At 41.4% G+C, this 24,427-nt stretch overlaps 1 protein-coding gene across 1 annotated transcript; it reads left to right on the forward strand.

The window, feature by feature from the left end:
* Nucleotides 1-402: 402 nt before the first annotated feature.
* On the forward strand, nt 403-24,208 carry LOC106600674 (SPRY domain-containing SOCS box protein 3). Its single transcript, XM_014192196.3, has 7 exons — nt 403-645; nt 14,403-14,541; nt 14,882-15,059; nt 15,345-15,532; nt 15,883-15,985; nt 20,059-20,184; nt 21,045-24,208. Exons 2-7 carry the CDS (start codon nt 14,416-14,418, stop codon nt 21,452-21,454), a joined length of 1,131 nt encoding a protein of 376 aa, XP_014047671.1. The 5' UTR covers nt 403-645; nt 14,403-14,415; the 3' UTR covers nt 21,455-24,208.
* Nucleotides 24,209-24,427: the final 219 nt, after the last annotated feature.

Here is a 24,427-nt window from a genome sequence, read left to right on the forward strand (position 1 = left end):
CGCTCATTCGGATTCATTTATTCCAATTGGACACGACAGGCTCTGGTCTATCTTGACGTAGTTATAAAAAAATCTTAGGTATGAAGTTGGGCAGAAACTGCTTCTCCAATAGAAATCCCGGATCACACTTGTAGGGATGTCGTGGCGACGTTAGCATGCGTAGGAACACGGCATTCGGTCTAATGGTCGTCTCGCGCCAAACTGCGAATGTGCAGGCCGTCAAATCAAAGGCTAGATATAAAGTAATTTGTGATGAAAATGAACACGTGTCAGTTTCTCACTTTCACGAGGTTGGAATAATAATATGTTGGAAGTACTTAAAATATTGTCTCGAATCCAGGTTGTGCCTTTAGATTTTGAGAAAATTGACAACTAAGGAAAAAAATGTATGTAGCTCATTGAAGTCTCAAACCCAGGCCTGGTCTGTTTTGCAAGCGTTCCCGGAAGTCTCGCGATGTTGCGCCTCTGGGCTGAGAAACTCTGTCATTACTCTGTTGGCCGACTAGCATGCTAGTAAAGAAAGTACTGAGCTGCAAATGCTCGATTAAGATATTGGCGTATGCAGTCCTAACGAAGACTGAGGGCTTATTTTTAAGTGTAAGACAGGAAACGGACGACTGGCAAGCTGGTAACGTTACAGTACAGGTACATTAGCAATCGCGCTAACGCTATCTAGCCAGCAAACTAGCTAGCTAGCTAGGTACTTGCAAACGTCAACAAAAACATGTTGTTGGATAAAGGTTACTAACTGTAGATATATGTAACTAGTTATGATTCATATTATTTCCAAAATGTTTGCCGTGATGTAAATTTGTAGTTCTTGACCAAGGAGGCACAGCTAGCCGGTTAACGTTAGTTAAATTGACAAAATGTTGCAGCACGCTATGGCTGTTCCGCGAGCCAGCTAACGTTAGGCCCAAAAGGTACCCGACGAGATGATTGATTACATGATCTAATCAGTAGCCTAGCCTACATATTTGTGTGGCTTAGTCACTTAATTTGATTAGATATTTTATGCACAGCAACTAGGTAAGTAAAATATAGCTAGCTAAAATATGTGCATGACAGTTGAAGGTGTGTGAAGTGTACAGTAGGCAGGGTTGCCAGGTGAGTCTAAAATGTTTAGCCCAGTTACAACTCAAATCTCACCCAGCAAGAGAGGAGTTGCCAAATCACAACAATAAACTATTTTTCCATAACGTTATCGAGCCAATTAAGGAGGATTATCATAGTAACGTGTAACGACGTTAGAAGCATAATTCCGGTTTCCTCAAAATAATTATCGGAAGTTATGATATTGCTTAATCAAAGCAGTCAAACCGATATCCATTGATGGTAAATTATCTGCTCAGTTTAATAAGCGTTAGCTATATTTTCTCTTGCCACATATTCAAATTCCTTTATGTCATAAAGCACAAGGGGTATGGTATATGGCTAAGGGCTGTGCTTATGCACGTTACCATGGCTAACGGCTGTCTGCAGGCACAACGCGGAGTTCCTGCATATATTGGCCATATACCACAAACCCCCGGGGTGCCTTATTGCTATTATAAACTGGTTACCACTAATTAGAAGAGTAAAAAGTAATGTTTTGTCTTACCTGTGGTATATGGTATGACATACCACAGCTTTCAGCCAATCAGCATTCAGGCCTTGAACCTGGTTTATTTTATGTAAATCAATCCCCTTTGCGCATATCTATAGATAAATCTAACAGGAGAGTTTGAGTGATGAACGTTAGAGGATCTCATTCTCTGAGCAAGAAACACTTGGATGAACATAAAACAACTGTTAGGCTATTTTCTGGCAATTGTGCTTTTATGTGCCAAATATTAAGACTGCAAACCATTATAAGATTGACTTGTCATTTCAATAGGCATTGGCTACAGACACAAATCTGGGTTTATGAATGCAATGACATTTTGCTTAGCTAAAGGCTGGTATCCTATAGCCCCGTATAGGCCTACATCTAATTTCAGATAGTCTACAGTATCCTAGACAAGATGTAGGCAAGCTGTAAACTGAACAATTTAGCAGCTTTCTAAATTCAAATTAAGACTAATTAATGAATAGCGAGGCAATTTCATCATAAGAAGTGCTTGTTTCCCAATAGCCTGCTGGAATAGGCTACTGAGGATGGGGTCATAATTTCAATCACCCAGTTAAATATTAATAATATGCATATGAACTGAATATGCTTGTCAACAACAGCCAGTGTTTAATTTTGATTTGTTTTACCTGTAGCCTAATCTGACAACTGTTACCATCAATCTAATGTGTTCATAATAACACAAGGCTACAACAACAAACTGAAGTCATAGGCTATTTATTAAATTGCTTTGCCAGGTCCAGGTAGGCTACACAAGTGGCACAAATTGATTTGCAATGACTCCAGTGATATCGTCATTTAATTTCAGCATATTTATTGTATCAAATGGTAGCCTACGATGGCGTATACATGAATAGGCTACTTGATGGCCAACGGAGGCAAATTTGTAATTCCCCACATTTAGCCAAAGTCAGTTTCAATGAGGACTTTTCCCCATAAAAATAACCACATGAGGGAGTTTCATAACTTCCATTTCAAATTTCCACTCGGGTAGCCCCCGAGACCCAAGAACTGAGAGTGCATAAAGCACTTTGCTTGATACCTTTTTCTTTAAGTAGTCAACGTTAGAATTGAGTTTAACCTTTCTGGGGTATGTGGGACGTAACCGTCCCACCTGCGGGACACACTATTCAACAGCCAGTGAAATAGCAGGGCGCCAAATTCAAAAAATCTCAATTCAAATTTCTCGAACATACAACTATTATATCCCATTTTAAAGATACACTTCTCGTTAATCCAACCACATTGCCCGATTTCAAAAAGGCTTTACGGCGAAAGCATAACATTAGATTATGTTAGGACATCACCTTAACAAGAAAAACCACACAGCCATTTTCCAAGCAAGGAGAGGTGTCACAAAAAACAGAAATACAGCTAAAATTAATCACTAACCTTTGATGATCTTCATCAGATGGCACTCATAGGACTTCATGTTACACAATACATGTATGTTTTGCTCGATAAAGTTCATATTTATATCCAAAAACCCCATTTTACATTGCCGTGTAATGTTCAGAAATGTTTTGCCTCCCAAAACTTCCGATGAATGAACACATCAATTTACAGAAATACTCATCATAAACGTTGATAAAATATTAAACTGTAATTCAAAGAATTATAGATACACTTCTCCTTAATGCAACCGCTGTGTCAGATTTAAAAAAATCCTTACAGCGAAAGCACACTTTGCAATAATCTGAGTACAGCGTTCAGACACGAAACCAAACCCGCCATTTTGTGGAGTCAATAAAACTCTGAAATAATATTATAAATATTCACTTACCTTTGATGATCTTCATCAGAATGCACTCCCAGGATTTCCCAGGTCCACAATAAATGTTTGTTTTGTTCGATAAAGTCCATCATTTATGTCCAAATACCTCCTTTTTGTTTGCGCGTTCAGTCCACTACTCCAAATGCAGGAAGCGTGTGAAAACGTCACGACGAGAAGTCAAAAAAAGTTATTTACGTTTGTAGAAATATGTCAAACGATGTATAGCATCAATCTTTAGGATGTTTTTAACATAAATCTTCAGTAATATTCCAACCGGACAATTCCAATGTCTTCAGAAAAGAAAAGGAACACAGCTCACACTTGCCTGCCATATGAGTTCTGTTATACTCACAGACATCATTCAAACAGTTTTAGAAACTTCAGAGTGTTTTCTATCCAAATCTACTAATATGCATATCCTACCTTCTGAGCCTGAGTAGCAGGCAGTTTAATTTGGTAACTCCTTTCATCCGGACGTCAAAATACTGTCCCCTACCCTAGAGAAGTTAAACCACCTCCGAGCGAATTTATGTAATGAGTCGTGTGTTTTCCACTGCTTTTGTAACAGGTTCTGTACTGGTACCTTTTTGCGTTGTGTGCTGGTATTTTTCATATCTGTCTACTTACCACAACAGACCGATGCTGGCACAAATTCAATGAGCTGTATACTACCATAAGCAAACAGGAAAACGCTCATCCAGAGTAGAGGTCGACCGATTATGATTTTTCGCCACCGATACCGATTCTTGGAGGCCCAAAAAAGCCGATACCGATTAATCGGCCGTTTATTATTATTATGATTTTTTTAAATATATATATATATATATACACACACACACTGCTCTGAAGTGACAACGATACTGAAGAGTGCTTAGGAGACAAATACTCTCAACTGTTTGAATAATAAAAATAGAGTTTACCTGTGATGAATGCTGAAAACAAAAACTGTAATTTCTATATGCAGGAAATCCTATTTTAATAATGGGCATGGTAAGAATTGACTACCAAAGTGCGAGTCACAATTCCCATGACACCTTCTAGCAAAATCTGAAAAGCGGTTCCTTCATTTATTCCATAGGATATTTTTAGATTAACTTAAAATAAGGTCTGTGTTTGGTTTAGGCTTACACGACCTTGCCAATTGTATAACTGTGTAGATATCCATAGGATATAACTCTGATCAATATAAGCGAAGATAATTTTTTTTGTAGAGTGGATTTATGAAAATATGTTGACAAACGTTACCTAGTGAGATTTACACGGGTATCAAAACGCCGAGGCGGTTTAAGCACAAAACACAGACCTTATTTGAAGTAGATCAAGACATTCTCTATGGAAGACATGAACGGTAAAATAACGAAGGAACCCCTTTCAAGTTCAGCCGCAAGTTATTCCAGGAATTATGATGCGTGGACTATTTCTCTCTAAACCATATATCTTTGACTATTACGAGCCTGCTGCTGCCTACCACCGTTCAGTCAGACTGCTCTATCAAATATCAAATCATAGACTTAACTATAATATAATAAACCTTAGTTTCCGGATTTGACCATATTAATGACCTATCATCTCGAAAACATTATTCTTTCAGTGACATACGGAACCGTTCCGTATTTTATCTAACGGGTGGCATCCATAAGTCTAAATATTCCTGTTACATCGCACAACCTACAATGTTATTTCATAGTTCCGTAAAATTCTGGCAAATTAGTTCGCAACGAGCCAGATTCTGTATACCCTGATTCTGCGTACAACGAACGCAAGAGAACTGACACAATTTCACCTGGTTAATATTGCCTGCTAACCTGGATTTCTTTTAGCTAAATATGCAGGTTTAAAAATATATACTTCTGTGTATTGATTTTAAGAAAGTCATTGATGTTTATGGTTAGGTACAGTCGTGCAACGATTGTGCTTTTTTTCCGCAAATGCGCTTTTGTTAAATCATCCCCGTTTGGCGAAGTCTGCTGTCTTTGTTAGGAAGAAATAGTCTTCACAGTTCGCAACAAGCCAGGCGGCCCAAACTGCTGCATATACCCTGACTCTGTTTGCAAGAGAAGTGACACATTTTCCCTAGTTAAAAGAAATTCATGTTAGCAGGCAATATTAACTAAATATGCAGGTTTAAAAATATATACTTCTGTATTGATTTTAAGAAAGACATTGATGTTTATGGTTAGGTACACGTCGGAGCAAAGACAGTCCTTTTTCGCGAATGCGCACCATATCGATTATATGCAAAACAGGACAGGCTAGATAAACTAGTAATAAATATCATCAACAATGTGTAGTTAACTAGTGTTTATGATTGATTGATTGTTTATTTTTTTTATAAGATAAGTTTAATGCTAGCTAGCAACTTACCTTGGCAACGTAAAGCAGGTAGTTAGAGCGTTGGGCTAGTTAACGTAAGGTTGCATCCCCAAGCTGACAAGGTAAAAATCTGTCGTTCTGCCCCTGAACAAGGCAGGTAACCCACCGTTCCTAGGCCGTCATTGAAAATAAGAATGTGTTCTTAACTGACTTGCCTAGTTAAATAAAGTTTTTTTTTTTTAAATACCGATTACCGATTTGTTATGGAAACGTGAAATCGGCCCTAATTAATCGGCCATTCCGATTAATCGGTCGACCTCTAATCCAGAGGCGGCACCCCTAGTGGCCGGGGACTTTAATGCAGGGAAACTCAAATCCATTTTATCTAATTTCTATCAGCATGTTAAATGTGCAACCAGATGGGGAAAAAATTCTAGACCACCTTCACTCCACACACAGACGCGTACAAAGCTCTCCCTCTCCCTCCATTTGGCAAATCTGACCATCATTCAATCCTCCTGATTCCTGCTTATAAGCAAAAATGAAAGCAGGAAGCACCAGTGACTCGGTCAATAAACAGGTGGTCAGATGAAGCAAATGCTAAACTACAGGACCGTTTTCCTAGCACAGACTGGAATATGTTCCGGGATTCTTCCAATGGCATTGAGGAGTACACCACATCAGTCATTGGCTTCATCAATAAGTGCATTGATGACATCGTCCCCACAGTGACTGTACGTACATACCCCAACCAGAAGCCATGGATTACAGAGCTAAAGGGTAGAGCTGCCGCTTTCAAGGAGCGGGACTCTAACCCGGAAGCTTATAAGAAATCACGCTATGCCCTCCGACGAACCATCAAACAGTCAGTGTCAATACGGGATTAAGATCGAATCATACTACACCGGCTCCGACGCTCGTCGGATCTGGCATGGCTTGCAAACTATTACAGACTACAAAGTGAAGCACAGTCGAGAGCTGCCCAGTGACACTAGCTTACCAGACGAGCTAAATAACTTCTATGCTCGCTTCGGGGCAAGTAACACTGAAACATGCATAAGAGCATCAGCTGTTCCGGATGACTGTGTGATCACGCTCTCCGCAGCCGATGTGAGTAAGATCTTTAAACAGGACAACATTCACAAGGCCGCAGTGACAGACGGATTACCAGGACGTGTACTCCGAGCATGCGCTGACCAACTGGCAAGTGTCTTCACTGACATTTTCAACCTGTCTCTGTAATACCAACATGGTTCAAGCAGACTAGCATAGTCCCTGTGCCCAAAAGCACTAAGGTAACCTGCTTAAATGACTACCGATCCGTAGCACTCACGTCTGTAGCCATGAAATGCTTTGAAAGGCTGGTCATGGCTTACATTAACACCAGTGTCCCAGAAACCCTAGACCCACTAAACTAAGGACCCTGGGACTAAACACCTCCCTCTGCAACTGGATCCTTGACTTCTTGATGGGCAGCCCCCAGGTGGTAAGGGTTGGTAACAACACATCCGCCACACAGATCCTCAACACGGGGGCCCCTCGGATGCGTGCTCAGTCCCCTCCTGTACTCCCTGTTCACTCATGACTGCATGGCCAACTACGACTCCAACACCATCATTAACGTTTGCAGATGACAAAACAGTGGTAGGCCTGATCACCGACAATGATGAGACGGCCTATAGAGAGGTGGTCAGAGACCTGACCGTGTGGTGCAAGGACAACAACCTCTCCCTCAACGTGATCAAGACAAAGGAGTTGATTGTGGACTACAGGAAAAGGGGGACCGAGCACGCTCCATTCTCATCGACGGAGCTGTAGTGGAGCAGATTGAGAGCTTCAAGTTCCTTGGCGTCCACATCGCCAACCAACTAACATGGTCCGAGCGCACCAAGACAGTCATGAAGAGGGCACGACAAAACCTATTCCCCCTCAGGAGACTGAAAAAATTTGGCATGGGTCCTCAGATCCTCAAAAGGTTTTACAGCTGAACCATCGAGAGCATCCTGACAGTTTTCATCACTGCCTGGTATGGCAACTGCTCAGCCTCCGACCGCAACGCACTTCAGAGGGTAGTGCGTACAGCCCAGTTCATCACCGGGGCCAAGCTTCCTGCCATCCAGGGCCTCTATACTTGGCGGTGTCATAGGATGGCCCTAAAAATTGTCAAAGACTCCAGCCACCCAAGTAATAGACTGTTCTCTCTGCTACCGCACGGCAAACGGTACCGGAGCACCAAGTCTAGGTACAAAGAGGCTTCTAAACAGCTTCTACCCCCAAGCCATAAGACTCCTGAACATCTAATCAAATATCTACCCAGACTATTTGCATTGCCCCCTCCATTCTACGCTGCTGCTACACTCTTATTATCTATGCATAGTCACTTTAACCTGTCTGGGAACGTGGGACGCAAGCGTCCCACCCCTGGTACACCCTATCAACAGCAGGTGAAATATCAAGGGCGCCAAATTTGAAAACAATTAAATGTCATAATTCAAATTTCTCAAACATACAACTATCTTACACCATTTGAAAGATAAACATCTCCTTAATCTAACCACGTTGTCCGATTTCAAAAAGGCTTTACGGCGAAAGCATAAAGTTAGATTATGTTAGGACAGTACATTGAAAATAGCTGTGTGTAATGTTTTGTCAATGCAAAGACAGGCGTCACCAAAAGCAGAAAACCAGCTAAAATTATGCACTAACCTTTGACAATCTTCATCAGATGACACTCCTAGGACATTGTTAGACAATACATGCATTTTTTGTTCTATCAAGTTCATATTTATATCCAAAAACAGCGTTTTACTATGGCGTTGATGTTGAGGAAATATTTTCCCTCCAATACCGCCAGTCAATCAGCACAACAAATTAAATAATTACTATTCGAAAACATTGGTAAAATATTATATTGTCATTCAAAGAATTATAGATTAACATCTCTTGAACGCAACCGCATTGCCAGATTTAAAAATAACTTTACTGGGAAATCACACTTTGCAATAATCTGAGTACTGCGCCCAGAAAAATAGGCTTTGCGATACAGACTAAGCGCCATGTTGGAGAGATCTAAAATCAAAAATACTATGTAAATAATCCCTTACCTTTGATTATCTTCATCAGAAGGCACTTCCAGGAATCCCAGGTCCATAACAAATGTAGTTTTGTTCAAAAAAGCTCATAATTTATGTCCAAAAAGCTCCGTGTTGTTAGCGCGTCCTGTAGGCTACTCAAAAACATGAACGACGCCCGCCGGACTTGTCTTCATCAAAGAAGGAAAACAAATATTTACGTTCGTTCAAACATGTCAAACGTTGTATAGCATAAATCATTAGGGCCATTGCATTCTCTTTTAAAACGTATTGGAACGAGAGTACCCAAACATGCACTCGCGCTCCAGAGTCGTATCGGCCATCCGCTTATGACCATCGTTCCAAGTCTCTTGTTCGGTCAGTTTTCACAGTAGAAGACTCAAACCACTTTGTAAAGACTGGTGACATCTAGTGGAAGCCATAGGAAGTGCTCAATGATTAATAAGCCCCAGTGTGTTTCAATGGCATAGGCTTAAAAGTAATTCAACACATCAGGTATCCACTTCCTGTCAGAATTTGTCTCAGGGTTTTGACTGCCATATGAGTTCAGTTATACTTACAGACACCATTCAAACAGTTTTAGAAAATTCAGAGTGTTTTCTATCCAAATCTGTTAATAATATGCATATCCTAGCTTCTGAGTTGGTGTAGGAGGCAGTTAAAATTGGGCACATATTTTTTTCAAAAATTCTCAATACTGCCCCCTATCCCCAACAGGTTTTAATAACTACCTACATGTACATATTACCTCAATTACCTCGACACCGGTGCCCCCACACATTTACTCTGTACCGGTACCCCCTGTATATAGCCCCGCTATTGTTATTTACTGCTGCTACTCTTTAATTATTTGTTATTCTTTTCTCTTACTTTTTTTGTGGGGGGGGGGCTATTTTCTTAACTGCATTGTTGGTTAAGGGCTTGTAAGTAAGCATTTCACTGTAAGGTCTACACCTGTTGTATTCGGCGCATGTGGCAAATACAATTTGATTTGAAGGTGGAAGGGAAATGAAAGCTCCAGACACAATTCTGCAGGTTGTCTCTCTTAATGACTGCATGGAAGGCAAACGTTAATGCTGCCATCTGGACTCATACTCAAGTGTATTTGTCTTTCCTCAACACGCTTTGAGCAAACTCACATCAACAAAAAAATAGATTGTACATTATGTACATGTTAATATTTTCAAAAGACTCATTTCATTTTGTAAATGTTGTACACTAATAAGTGCAAAATATTTATTTTAATGTACTATTATACCCGAGGCATACTAATGAGGCAACAATGGCATTCCTGGCATGACCGGACAGGTAACAAAATGAATGACGGCTAACTTGGCACAACATGAAATACAAAAACGTCACATTTCACAACATACCTGCGTGGAATGGCTACAAATCCAAGGCAAACGTTAATGCTGCCGTCTGGACTCTCATACAAAAGATAATGCAGAATGCCAGAAAATCATCAGCAAAGAGACCCTCTAAGCTAACGGTAGCTGGGCTAGCCTTGCAAAGTTGCACTCAAATTATCCCCATTCACACTAATATACATTCCTTTTGTTGTGCATTTGTGAACATTTGCTAATATGTACATTCAAAATACAGAAATAAACACATACCTCTTATTTCTTGATGTGCATTCTAGCGTATTATTATGATTATGGATAAAGGGTTAGAAATAGCTGTCTCCATAATGACAATCTAAAGGGCCTACCTACAACTGGTAAAAAGTTGTCACAACGTGCACACGTGCTGCTCGCTCCTCTCGCTCACATGACTGTAGTGCTCTCTCAACAAACAAACATACAACCTCCTCAGGCCCTCCCCACCAATCACTCATTCAGCATCAGCCTGACTCATTGACTAACAGTCAGCAACAGGTCACAGTGAAATATATATATATATATATATATATATATATATATATATATATATATATATATTTTAAGAGAGAAATGCCGGAAGATGAAACAACCTCTCCAGTAATACCCGACCGAATAGGGCTATAACATGGCAAAGAACAGGTTTATCAGTGTAGTGCGCCGCATCATCCCATGGGATCCGTCAAGGCTGCACACAGATGAATATCACAGAAATATTCTAGTTCCTACACATCACCTTCTATATTCAAACAAAATGGGCCTTTTATAGGCAAGTGGGCAGCATCATGCTCATGTCAGTCCTCTAGAACGCAAATGTCGTCTTCCTAGTAAGACTGCAATAATTTTGGGAGTCGAGCAAGAGTCGACTACTTTCGACTCCAAAAATCCTGGAGTCGTGCACCACTAGTTTTCCAATGGGAGCAAAATAGTTATAGTGGGCAGGACAAGCAAGGAGGTGGGCAGAGCCAAGCACAAGCTAGTGAGATCCTATTGCCACGTTCTAGCATTTTATTTGCACATTTATGTTGGGGAACGGCCTACTCGGAAGTGCGTGTGCAATAAGTAAATTTGCTGTTGAACTTCTAAACAATGCAATTTTTTTAAACTCTGGCAAAGGGTGAAATCTACAAAAGTCTATTCTGTTAAAGATTTTAGTTTTGGAAACAAAACTGTATGGTGATCAAATGTTTAATCGATAAGAAAATTAACAGAATGATGGCCAAAATCCATCTCGCGCCATCTTCTCACACTGCTGGCCACTGGACTTCCTCTCATCACCATATTTGGTAGTGAGTGGAAATGGAAACTGGATGCTTCATATTTATACAGCCAGTGAAATATCTGGCTCATTATTCTATCCATTGCATTGGTGCCCCTTTAGCAAACCGGAACTGTGACAATTTGTTTAAATAGTAAACGGCCTGAATGGGAAATCTTAATTTATGCATAATTGTTTGGTGTGGCTAGGCATCAGTTAGCCCTAGATGTACTGTTAACCCCCCTAGTCGATTGATGCACCCTACAAACTAATAGACGGGTAGGTTGTTTAGCAACAAAACCAACACGTGCGCAACTATGAGGCAAAACAGACAGGGTTGGCTTAGATTGTTGACAACATGTAAACTGTATTTCGTCTCCAATGTTTGTTAAAAACATAAATACATTTGCACAATGAGCACCTGTTGTCTCACATGGTTACGATTGTTGGTTAGCTAGCTAGCAAATTTATGTGGTCTACAAATCCACTCAAGAAAAAATCGGCCCACGGCTGAATCTATTTGATGATCCCTGGCTTAGACTTTGAGGTTAGGAGCCTACCGTTACTCCTTAAGGTCCAAGGAACTTCAGAGTATCTTAAGAGGTAGACTGGCTCTGACAGCCCAAACAGCCAAATACTCTTATCTAAATCTGAATTTATTCTAAATTGCGATATGGTTCTAGAAACAAAGACCTTTACTTTCATATCGCATCAATATCATTTCACAAATGCAAAGTATACACTTTTAACCGACTTTATCACAGTTGCAGCCTCCAGTGTTTTTCAGTGACAACACGTTTCTGGCGGCCTTTCATTACACACAGGTGTTAGGAGCATGCTAGAGAGCTAATTAGCACAGGTGGTCCCTCTGTCTTCCGTAAACACACTGTAACATGGAGATGGCGGTGTGGAAACACTAACCATATAAAGGCGTGTATGTATCAATTTATCCTTTTTGTTTTTTGAAAATTATTTCTCGCTGATATGAAATACACTGCTCAAAAAAATAAAGGGAACACTTAAACAACACATCCTAGATCTGAATGAAATAAATAATCTTATTAAATACTTTTTTCTTTACATAGTTGAATGTGCTGACAACAAAATCACACAAAAATAATCAATGGAAATCCAATTTATCAACCCATGGAGGTCTGGATTTGGAGTCACACTCAAAATTAAAGTGGAAAACCACACTGCAGGCTGATCCAACTTTGAAGTAATGTCCTTAAAACAAGTCAAAATGAGGCTCAGTAGTGTGTGTGGCCTCCACGTGCCTGTATGACCTCCCTACAACGCCTGGGCATGCTCCTGATGAGGTGGCGGATGGTCTCCTGAGGGATCTCCTCCCAGACCTGGACTAAAGCATCCGCCAACTCCTGGACAGTCTGTGGTGAAACGTGGCGTTGGTGGATGGAGCGAGACATGATGTCCCAGATGTGCTCAATTGGATTCAGGTCTGGGGAACAGGCGGGCCAGTCCATAGCATCAATGCCTTCCTCTTGCAGGAACTGCTGACACACTCCAGCCACATGAGGTCTAGCATTGTCTTGCATTAGGAGGAACCCAGGGCCAACCGCACCAGCATATGGTCTCACAAGGGGTCTGAGGATCTCATCTCGGTACCTAATGGCAGTCAGGCTACCTCTGGCAAGCACATGGAGGGCTGTGCGGCCCCCCAAAGAAATGCCACCCCACACCATGACTGACCCACCGCCAAACCGGTCATGCTGGAGGATGTTGCAGGCAGCAGAACGTTCTCCACGGCGTCTCCAGACTCTGTCACGTCTGTCACGTGCTCAGTGTGAACCTGCTTTCATCTGTGAAGAGCACAGGGCGCCAGTGGCAAATTTGCCAATCTTGGTGTTCTCTGGCAAATGCCAAACGTCCTGCACGGTGTTGGGCTGTAAGCACAACCCCCACCTGTGGATGTCGGGCCCTCATACCACCCTCATGGAGTCTGTTTCTGACTGTTTGAGCAGACACATGCACATTTGTGGCCTGCTGGAGGTCATTTTGCAGGGCTCTGGCAGTGCTCCTCCTGCTCCTCCTTGCACAAAGGCGGAGGTAGCGGTCCTGCTGCTGGGTTGTTGCCCTCCTACGGCCTCCTCCATGTCTCCTGATGTACTGGCCTGTCTCCTGGTAGCGCCTCCATGCTCTGGACACTACACTGACAGACACAGCAAACCTTCTTGCCACAGCTCGCATTGATGTGCCATCCTGGATGAGCTGCACTACCTGAGCCACTTGTGTGGGTTGTAGACTCCGTCTCATGCTACCACTAGAGTGAAAGCACCGCCAGCTTTCAAAAGTGACCAAAACATCAGCCAGGAAGCATAGGAACTGAGAAGTGGTCTGTGGTCCCCACCTGCAGAACCACTCCTTTATTGGGGGTGTCTTGCTTATTGCCTATAATTTCCATCTGTTGTCTATTCCATTTGCACAACAGCATGTGAAATTTATTGTCAATCAGTGTTGCTTCCTAAGTGAACAGTTTGATTTCACAGAAGTGTGATTGACTTGGAGTTACATTGTGTTGTTTAAGTGTTCCCTTTATTTTTTTGAGCAGTGTATAAGGTCCTTATGCTTCCAAAACCATACCACAAGCGATGCGTGTTAATGTTCACACCGAGTTTCAGGGCTCTCAAAGTACTGAGTAAAGGGTTTGAATACTTATGTAAATGTGATATTTCAAACTGTTTTTTCTTTGTCATTATGGGGTATTGTGTGTAGATTGATGAGGGGGGAAAACGATTTATTCAATTTTAGAATAAGACTGTAATGTAACAAAATGTGGAAAAAGTGAAGTGGTCTGAATACTTAGCAAATTAACTGGATTTCTCGTTTTTGCCTACTTTATAAAAATGTCAACTTCTGGAGCTCATAGGGCTGGTCAAAAGTAATGCACTGAATAGGGTGCCATTTTGGACGCAACCTTTGTCCATCCAACTCTCCTGACTCCTCCCTCCCCCAGGTGTCCTGCTGCAATGTCAAGGCGGAGCAGGAACAGCCGGGCATGGCGTTACGTATGGAGTGGAATACGGCGAGACGCTGATTCCCGAGTGCTGGTACTGGCCTCAGAGAGTCAGGAGTGGGGCTACGAACGCTTACAGGTAAGGGTCGGTTTGTGACGGACGTAGACCAGGGGTGTGAAACTCATTGCATGGAGGGCAGATTGTCTTCTGGTTTTTGTTATTTCCTTTCAATTTGTGTCCAATTAAGACCTAGATAACCAAGTGAGGGGAGTTCCTAACTAATCAGGGACCTAAGGCTAGTTGATCAATCAAGTACAAGGGAGGAGCGAAAATCCGCAAATAATTGGCCTTCCATGGAATGAGTTTGACACCTCTGACGTAGATGGTTCCATTGTGCCAGAAATGCGGAGTCAAGCACAGCTGACATATTTGAGCACTGTTAGGTACCGTTTGTAAATTGTGTTTGTACCCTCTGCAGTACAGTGACTCAGACTCTGAGCCAGACTACCGGCTTGTGGTGCCACCGGTCCCCAGTGCAGTGCCCGTTACCGGAGAGTCATACTGCACCTGCGACTCCCAGGCTGAGCCCAGCTACAACCCACGTCTCCGGGGCTTCCACCGCGTCAAAGACTGCCACTGTGGAGAGGAAGACCAGGGTGAGGATGGGAGGGGCAGGGTGGAGAAACTAAGGTGGTGTTCAGAAAGGCACACCGTAGCAAAAGTTTTGAAGTGGAAAGTGAGTGTTTTTTATTGGTCAAGTTCAGGTAGTCCCTTCAGGTAATTCACACGGCGTCTGAGGGTTTTCATCTGTTTCATGCCCAGGCTGTATCAGGGAGTTCCCAAAGTTAAACTCTCACCATTATTTGCTTATTAAAATATCTAAGTGTCTGAGATGTTGCAGGTCAACTGTCATTGGATCCACTGACCTCTTGACATTGCAGACTTCGACTGGGTGTGGGACGACAGTAACCGCTCCACGGCCACGTTGATGACCTGCGACAACCGCAAAGTCAACTTCCACACGGAGTACAGCTGCGGCACAGCAGCCATCAGAGGTTCCAAGGAGCTGGCAGATGGCCAGCATTTCTGGGAGATCAAGATGACATCACCAGTGTACGGGACAGATATGGTGAGGCTCCACCCATCATTACTCAGGAGACAGGATTATAATGATCAGTGGAGGCTGGTGTCACTTTAAATAGGAGGACGGGCATATTTAATGGAATGAATGGAGCTGTTTTCATTCCATTCCAGCCATTACTATGAGCCTGTCCTCTAATTTCTCTATTCACCAGCCTCCACTGCTGGGGGTTGGGGCTTAGGCTTGTAAGACCTTAGGATGTTTAGTGGTTTCTCTTTCCTAAAGCTTATTTTGTGAACCTTTTGCATTTTGTATGATGGTGTGCATGTTGATTACTGTTCTATTTTGATATGTGATTAAGGTGAACATGTTGAATGAAGACTTTTGATGTTGTGTAGATGGTAGGCATCGGAACCTGTGACGTGAACCTGGATAAGTACAGACATACCTTCTGCAGCCTGTTGGGGAAAGATGATGACAGCTGGGGTCTCTCCTACACTGGTAAAACCATATAATCCGTCAGATAGTACTTATCACAAACATTCCTGGGTTCATATAGTATTAGTTTCTTTCACATATGTTCAGCGTTTGACTGAGTGGTGCCTGCTCTGCTGGACAGGGTTTTCACTTTTGGAGCTATCGTATTTGTACCAGGCAAGCTCAATCAAGCATAGCTCAAAATAACAAATACTATTTGAACCCATGCCCCTGATTACGAAACATACACAGTGAAATCATCACTCAGTGCTGCCTGTTTTTTTGTTTTCTTTAAAAAGAAAAGGAAAGCCGCAAGCTACCGATGCAGGGTAGTCAAACACTGCGGTCGTGTGTGTGTGTATTTATATATATACACACACACACACAAACACATATATATATATATATATATATATATATATGCATACATACATACATACATACATACAGTTGAAGTCAGAAGTTTACATACATCTTAGTCAAATACATTTAAACTCAGTTTTTCACAATTCCTGACATTTAATCCTAGTAAATATTCCCTGTTTTAGGTCAGTTAGGATCACCACTTTATTTTAAGAATGTCAAATGTCAGAATAATAGTAGAGAGATTTATTTCAGATTTTATTTCTTTCATCACATTCCCAATGGGTCAGAAGTTTACATTCACTCAATTCGTATTTTGTAGCGTTGCCTTTAAATTATTTAACTAGGGTCAAACGTTTCGGGTAGCCTTCCGCAAGCTTCCCACAATAACTTGGGTGAATTTTGGCCCATTCCTCCTGACAGAGCTGGTCTAACTGAGTCAGGTTTGTAGGCCTTGCTCGCACACGCTTTTTCAGTTCTGCCCACAAATTTTCTATAGGATTGACGTCAGGGCTTTGTGATGGCCACTCCAATACCTTGACTTTATTGTCCTTAAGCCATTTTGCCACAACTTTGGAAGTATGCTTGGGGTCATTGTCCATTTGGAAGACCCATTTGCGACCAAGCTTTAACTTCCTGACTGATGTCTTGAGATGTTGCTTCAATATATCCACATCATTTTCTTTCCTCATGATGCCATCTATTTTGTGAGTCTACCAGTCCCTCCTGCGGCAAAGCACCCCCACAACATGATGCTGCCTCCCCCATGCTTCACGGTTGGCATGGTGTTCTTCGGCTTGCAAGCGTCCCCCTTTTTCCTCCAAACATAACGATGGTCATTATGTCCGAAAAGTTATATTTTTGTTTCATCAGCCCAGAGGACATTTCTCCAAAAAGTGCGATCTTTGTCACATGTGCAGTTGCAAACCGTAGTCTGGCTTTTTCTATGACGGTTTTGGAGCAGTGGCTTCTTCCTTGCTTAGCGGCCTTTCAGGTTATGTCGATATAGGACTTGTTTTACTGTGGATATAGATACTTTTGTACCTGTTTCCTCCAGCATCTTCACAAGGTCCTTTGCTGTTGTTCTGGGATTGATTTGCACTTTTCGCACCAAAGTACGTTCATCTCTAGGAGACAGAACGAGTCTCCTTCCTGAGCGGTATGATGGCTGCGTGGTCCCATGGTGTTTATACTTGCGTACTATTGTTTGTACAGATGAACGTGGTACCTTCAGGCGTTTGGAAAATGCTCCTAAGGATGAACCAGACTTGTGGAGGTCTTCGCTGATTTCTTTTGATTTTCCCATGATGTCAAGCAAAGAGGCACTGAGTTTGAAGGTAGGCCTTGAAATGCATCCACAATTGACTCAAATTATGTCAATTAGCCTATCAGAAGCTTCTAAAGCCATTACATAATTTTCTGGAATTTTCCAAGCTGTTTAAAGGCACAGTCAACTTAGTGTATGTAAACTTCTGACCCACTGGAATTGTGATACAGTGAATTATAAATGAAATAATCTGTAAACAACTGTTGAAAAAATTACTTGTGTCATGCACAAAGTAGATGTCCTAACCGACTTGCCAAAAGTAGTTTGTTAACAAGAAATGTGTGGAGTGGTTGAAACACGAGTTTTAATGACTCCAACCTAAGTGTATGTAAACTATATACATATATGTGTATATTTTATATATATATATATATATATATATATATATGTATGTGTGTGTGTGTGTATATATATATATATATATATATATATATATATATATATATATATATATATATATATATATATATATATATATATATATATAGTGTGTGTGTGTGTGTAGTCTATATAATATAATATACACATATATGTGTGTGTGTGTGTGTGTATATATATGTATGTGTATACAAACCTTCATTACATTTGTATACGATCACGTGTCTTTCTCTATTCTGCTTGGGAATACTTGGGAACAGATTTAGTAAATAAAAATAATTTAGAGCTGATTTCTTGGTGTTTTTAGTCTGTCCAACAAAAAAATGTAAAAATACTTTAGGGTCCGCATAAAACCACCGTGGGCCGCCAGTTGGGGAACACTGGTCTACAGCTTATCATGAGGTATTCTAACTCAAGCGAGCAGAACCTCGAGACTTCTTTAATATTAGAGATTGTGCACCAGCTGTTAACAAAGACACACACCTACCCTTTGAGTTTACCCGACGCTGCCGTTCTGTCCAACCAATTCAAAAAAAACTGCTAGATGTGTATTATCCCTGGCCTTGTTCAGCCAGGACTGAGAAACATAGGATATTACAGTTCTTCAGGTCTCGTTGATGGGATAGTCTCCAACAGAGCTCGTCCACTTTGTTCTTCATTGATTGTACATTTGCCAATAGAACGGAGGGTAGAGGCATTTTATGTACTCGCCAACGTAGTTTTTTGTCAGGGAGTCGGCATGCCACCACCGCCTTTTCCCGGTTGAACAGTATGGCCTGCGCCTCCAACTCATTGAAGTAAAAATCTTCATCCAAATCTAGGTTTGTGATCGCCGTTCTAATGTCCAGAAGCTCTTTTCGGTCATAGGAAATGATGGCAGAAACATTATGTAGAAAGAATAGTAGAGTTTGTCAGGAGCCTGTAAAAAGGCTGCTGTCCATTGCAGTGCCGTTCTTATTCCGGGAGCTACTGACTTACTGAGACTGATCTCTGAACGTGCCAATGTTTTTGAATGATTCCTTTAATTTGTTCTGAGCATTTTGAGTAGCGCTTAGGGAGAATGCAATAATTATTATTTTTGCCAGACAGTCCTTGAAAGAGATCATGTCTCTTTGTTTTTTATTTTCTCGATGGCAGTATTGATCTGACCGTTTTTGTACCCCCTTCATAGAATTTTATGTTTATCTCAGTGTTTCATTTGAAGTCTGATTTGTCTTTTTTAAATTCTTTTGATTCTGCAAAATTGCCTGTAAGGGAAACAGTTTTTCAAGGGAAGCGGGTGACAGCTATCAGCCTTCAGCAAACTGTTATGATCAGTGGGTTTCTTGTAAAGGTGTGTGTATAGAACATTAACCTCACAAATAATCAAAAAATCAAGTAAACTGATTTGATGTGTGTAAGATTGCATAATGAATCTTTGGTGCTCTGAACAAGAGTTTTTAAGGGATACTTTGGAATTTTGGCAATTAAGACCTTTTATCTACTTCCCCAGCGTCATATTAACTTGTAGATATCATTTTTATGTCTCTTCGTCCAGTATGGTTTTGACTAGAAGGAATACAGCTTCTGCCAGATTTGACTTTTTGTAGCAGGTTAGGAGATTTGTGTTAAGGTTATGAAAAGGGTTAGCTAAAATGCAAAAACATCACTTTTGATGTCAATTTGACAAAAGCTGTTAAGCCATGACCATCCAGTATGAAGGTAGGTCGGTAAGCTGTTCCCATAGACTTCCAGTCATTGCTCTAACGCTAGTTGGCATTTGATGAGCTAACTGGAATGGAAAATTCCAGAATGGAACCAAGATATATCAATGTACCATTTCCAAATAATGTTGGGCAAAACTTTTTTGTTGTTGAGAGGGTTGAGAATGGACTGTAACCCAGATACAAATTAGCATAATTAGGAGCCATAGGGGATCCCATAATAGTACCCTTCATCTGGATAAAGACATTTTGAAACATGAAATAATTTGGTGTGTGAGCCTGTTTTGTTTTCCCCTTATAGTGCTAATATGGGCATCTTCTTCTAGGTCTGTTGCATCATAAAGGAGACAAGGTGAACTTCTCCTCACGTTTCGGCCAGGGCTCAATCATCGGAGTGCACCTGGACACATGGCACGGAACACTCACCTTCTTTAAGAACCGCAAGTGCATAGGTAATTACAGGGGTCACAGGTCAAGGGGACCAGGTGGGGTGAGTAGTGATCTACACATAGTAATTTAATTACGTTTTGCAGTAGCTTGGTGCTAGTTGAACTAAATTCAAATCTTGGTAGCGTTTTGAGAAGTTAATAACTTTTTTGCCCTGTAGTTGTAGCTAACTACTGGAACTACACACTACTTTTTGGGGCAAAAAGATAAGAAAATATGGGTGAAGTAGGAAATAATTTCCTTTCTTTTATGGCATAAGACATGCCTAATTCTCACTTGAAACAGTTTTTGTTAACATTTGACTGTTGCAATTTATAGTCTGACATTTCAGATTTAGATATAATTTATCACAAAGTAGTTTGAATGTGCTGAACTACTTTTTCAAATTAACTTTAGTTAAGTACACTAAACTCAGCAAAAAAAGAAACGTCCTCTCACTGTCAACTGCATTTATTTAGTAGCTTGATAAACTATATTTTCAGGGTAGCTTCCCCAACACTGCATGTTAGATGGGTGGTTAGGCAGCATGTAACTAGATGGGCATTAGGGGCCAGTTTCCCAGACACTGATTTATGCTTAGTCCTGGGCTACAATGCATACTCTATGGAACATTTCCATTCAAAGTGATTTCTAGTCCAGGACTAGGCTTGATCTGGGATAGGAAAACTGTCCCTATAAATCACTTCTAGACCTAATTAACATGGAACGTACCTAGGATTTCTCATATTCCCCCTCTGCATATACCCAGCTAGTTACCCCTATGCTGCGCCTAGCCTTTTGCTTGTGTGTGACGTTGGGTAAGTGACAGCAAATGGAAACATTTTCATTCTAAACTGGACAGTAAAGTGTGTATTCTATTCTGCAGGCGTGGCAGCTACGGCGCTACAGAACAAGCGTTTCTACCCCATGGTGTGTTCCACAGCAGCCAAGAGCAGCATGAAGATGATCCGCTCCTGCTTCACGCCCACTTCCCTGCAGTACCTGTGCTGTGCCCGCCTCCGCCAGCTCCTCCCTGAGTGCCCAGACACCCTGAGCATACTGCCGCTGCCCCCTGGCCTGCGCCACCTGCTGCACAATAAGCTGGGCTGGGTCCTCAGCCTCAATAACGGCCTCCTGGGGGCCCCAGAGGGGGAGGAAGGGAGGGTGGGGGGCTTGGGGTCTGACTCACCCCCTACGCCCCCCTTGGCCGGGGCCTTGTCCTCTGAAAGCGATGACTCTGAGGGGTGTTCGTCGGACCCTGAGGCGTGTCAGAGGAAGAGATGTCGTTGGACGTGACGGGAATCCGACGTGACCCCCAATATAAACACATGGGGTATGTCCTAAATGACACCCTATTCCCTATATAGAGCACTACTGGTCAAAGGCCCATAGGACTCTTGTCAATAGGGTGCCATTTGGATGCAGCCATGAACTGGACTGAATCCCTGCCCCCTCCCTGAGACACACTCAAGTTATAATCCCTTACACACATACACACGCACACACGTTACCGTTAATGGGTGAACCCAGGACCTGGGGACAGTGTTATGGAAACATTTTAATCAAGATCAAACAAAGACCTATGGCCAAACTTCAGTGTACATTAACAGTATATGCAACAACAATAATGACATGGAATCAATGAAAAGAGACCAAGTGCAGCATTATGTGAATTCTCACCATGCGTTCTCCTTGTACATGAAAAGCTGGTTGGATTGCTATAGGAGTGGCCCGTAAGGCCATATTTTAAGTTTCTGTTTTAGCTGACCGAAGAACGAAAGTTGAGTCCAGAGAGTTGTCAAAATGTCCTCTCCAAGACATGTATTTGTTACATTTATATGTTCTTGCTCTGCAGGTATTACACAGTTCAAGTAATCAGTTTGACAGTTATGAATACTCAGTGAAACAAAGTTATTTTGTTGTTAAAACACATTTGTTTCGGAGCAGGAACAAACTTTTATTCTTTATTTTATTTAGATCAGCTTGACAATGTATTCCCCTGAATTATTTTTGTCATATCGACACCAGACATTTTTATTTATTTTTTTAACAAATGTTTTAGGGGGGTTCTGATTCATTTTTCACTCAATACTGCTGTCGTATTAGATATTGGTTGGGGGAGTGATGACTGTTATACACACCCTCTATGTTGAACTGTGAGTTGTCATGCACCGTTCTTATACTGACCTCCCTGTTATGCTCTCCTTCTGCTTGATGGTAGACTCATGTCTGTTAGTCAGACAGACATTTGATTTAGTTGTCACCCCTGTGCATACAATGGTTGGGCTGCAGACAGTGTACTGAATAAAGAAGGCAAAGGGGGTAGAAAAGGGGTGTCCACATATTATAATAAATGTGTTATTATTTTTCAGTGTACAATGTTTATTTTATGCATCAAAGCACTTGTATATACTGTGCATTTAGAAACTATTCAGACCCCTTGACTTTTTCCACATTTTATTACATTAGCCTTATTCTAAAATGTATTAAATTGTTCTTTTTTCTCATCAATCTATACACAATACCCCATAATGACAAAGCAAAAACAGGTTTTTAGAAATGTAAACTTTTTTCAAATTAATACATTTGCTATCACATTTACATAAGTATTCAGACCCTGGAGAAGGTTTTCATCAAGGATCACTCTATACTTTGCTTTGTTTATCTTTCCCTCAATTCTGACTACTCTCCCAGTCCCTGCCGCTGAAAAACATCCCTCCAGAATGCTGCCACCACCGTACATAAAGGCCTAATTGGTGGAGTGCTGCAGAGATGGTTGTCCTTCTGGAAGGTTATCCCATCTCCACAGAGGAACTCTTGAGCTCTATCAGGGTTCTTGGGTCTTGGTGGTTCCAAACTTCTTCCATTTAAGAATGATGGAGGCCACTGTGTTCTTGGGGACCTTCAATGCTGCAGAAATGTTTTGGTACCCTTCCCCAGATCTGTGCCTTGACACAATCCTGTCTTGGAACTCGACAGACAATTCCTTCGACCTCATGGCTTGGTTTATGCTCTGATATGCACTGTCAACTGTGGGGCCTTTATATATACACAGGTGTGTGCCTTTCCAAATCATGTCCAATCTATTGAATTTAACACAGGTGGACTCCAATCAAGTTGTAGAAACATCTCAAAGATGTTCAATGGAAACACGATGCACCTGAGCTCAATTTCGAGTCTCCTAGCAAAGGGTCTGAATACTTATGTATATAAGGCATTTCTGTTTTTTATTTTGAATACATTTGCTAAAAGTTCTAAAACAACTCTTTGCGCTTTGTCATTATGCGGTATTGTGTTTTTTAAATACATTTTAGAATAAGGCTGTAATGTTACAAACTGTGGAAAAAGTGAAGGAGTCTAAATACTTTCCCAATGCACTGTATAAACGGGATATATAAATGGATCTTCTATGTAATGTTCATACTGTATGTATATGCCTTTATTCTTATCTTGATCTCTGTCTTTAATCTTTCCAATAATGTATATCTGAAGCATGGCCTTTGACTGAAACTAAGATGAATAGGTGAAATATGCACAGAACTATCGCTGTATTGGCAATTTTTTTAAAAATTATTATTATTCAAAAAAATATTGGTGCTTTTTGCCTTTCCCCCTGCTTCCAGCAAATGTTTAATCACTTACATTCAGTATTCTCTTCTCTGTTAGGTTGCAATAACAATATAAATCTTATGTTTGCACACCAATGTTCCTCCAGGAACTAAGGATTAACTAAGTAATGTTTGCGAATGTGTCACGCCCTGACCTTAAAGAGCTGTTTTATTTCTCTATTTGGTTAGGTCAGGGTGTGATGTGGGACGGGCATTCTGTTTATTTCTTTGTTTTTGGCCGAGTATAGTTCCTAATCAGAGGCAGCTGTCTATCGTTGTCTCTGATTGGGAATCATACTTAGGCAGCCCTTTTCCCACCTGTGATTGTGGGATCTTGTTTTTGTGTAGCTGCCTGTGAGCAGCCCCAGAACGTCACGTTTCGTTTTTCTCCTGTTTTGTTGTTTTGGTGAGTTTCATTTTCATTAAAAGATGTGGAATTCCATGCACGTTGCGCCTTGGTTTATTTATGATCGGGAGTTTGAAGATAGCGAGCGTGACCGAAGATCCCACCACAAAAAGACCAAGCAGTGTGCGCCTACGGGGAAGACGAGTTGGACATGGGAGGACATCCTGGACGGCACTGGATCCTGGCCGTGGGAGGAGATCCAGGCTGGAAGGGATTGCCTCCCATGGGAACAAGTGGAAGCAGCGAGGGAGGAAC

This window comes from Salmo salar, chromosome 03, assembly GCF_965601325.2.
Source record: "Salmo salar chromosome 03, fSalSal1, whole genome shotgun sequence".
Classification (NCBI taxonomy): Eukaryota; Metazoa; Chordata; class Actinopteri; order Salmoniformes; family Salmonidae; genus Salmo; species Salmo salar.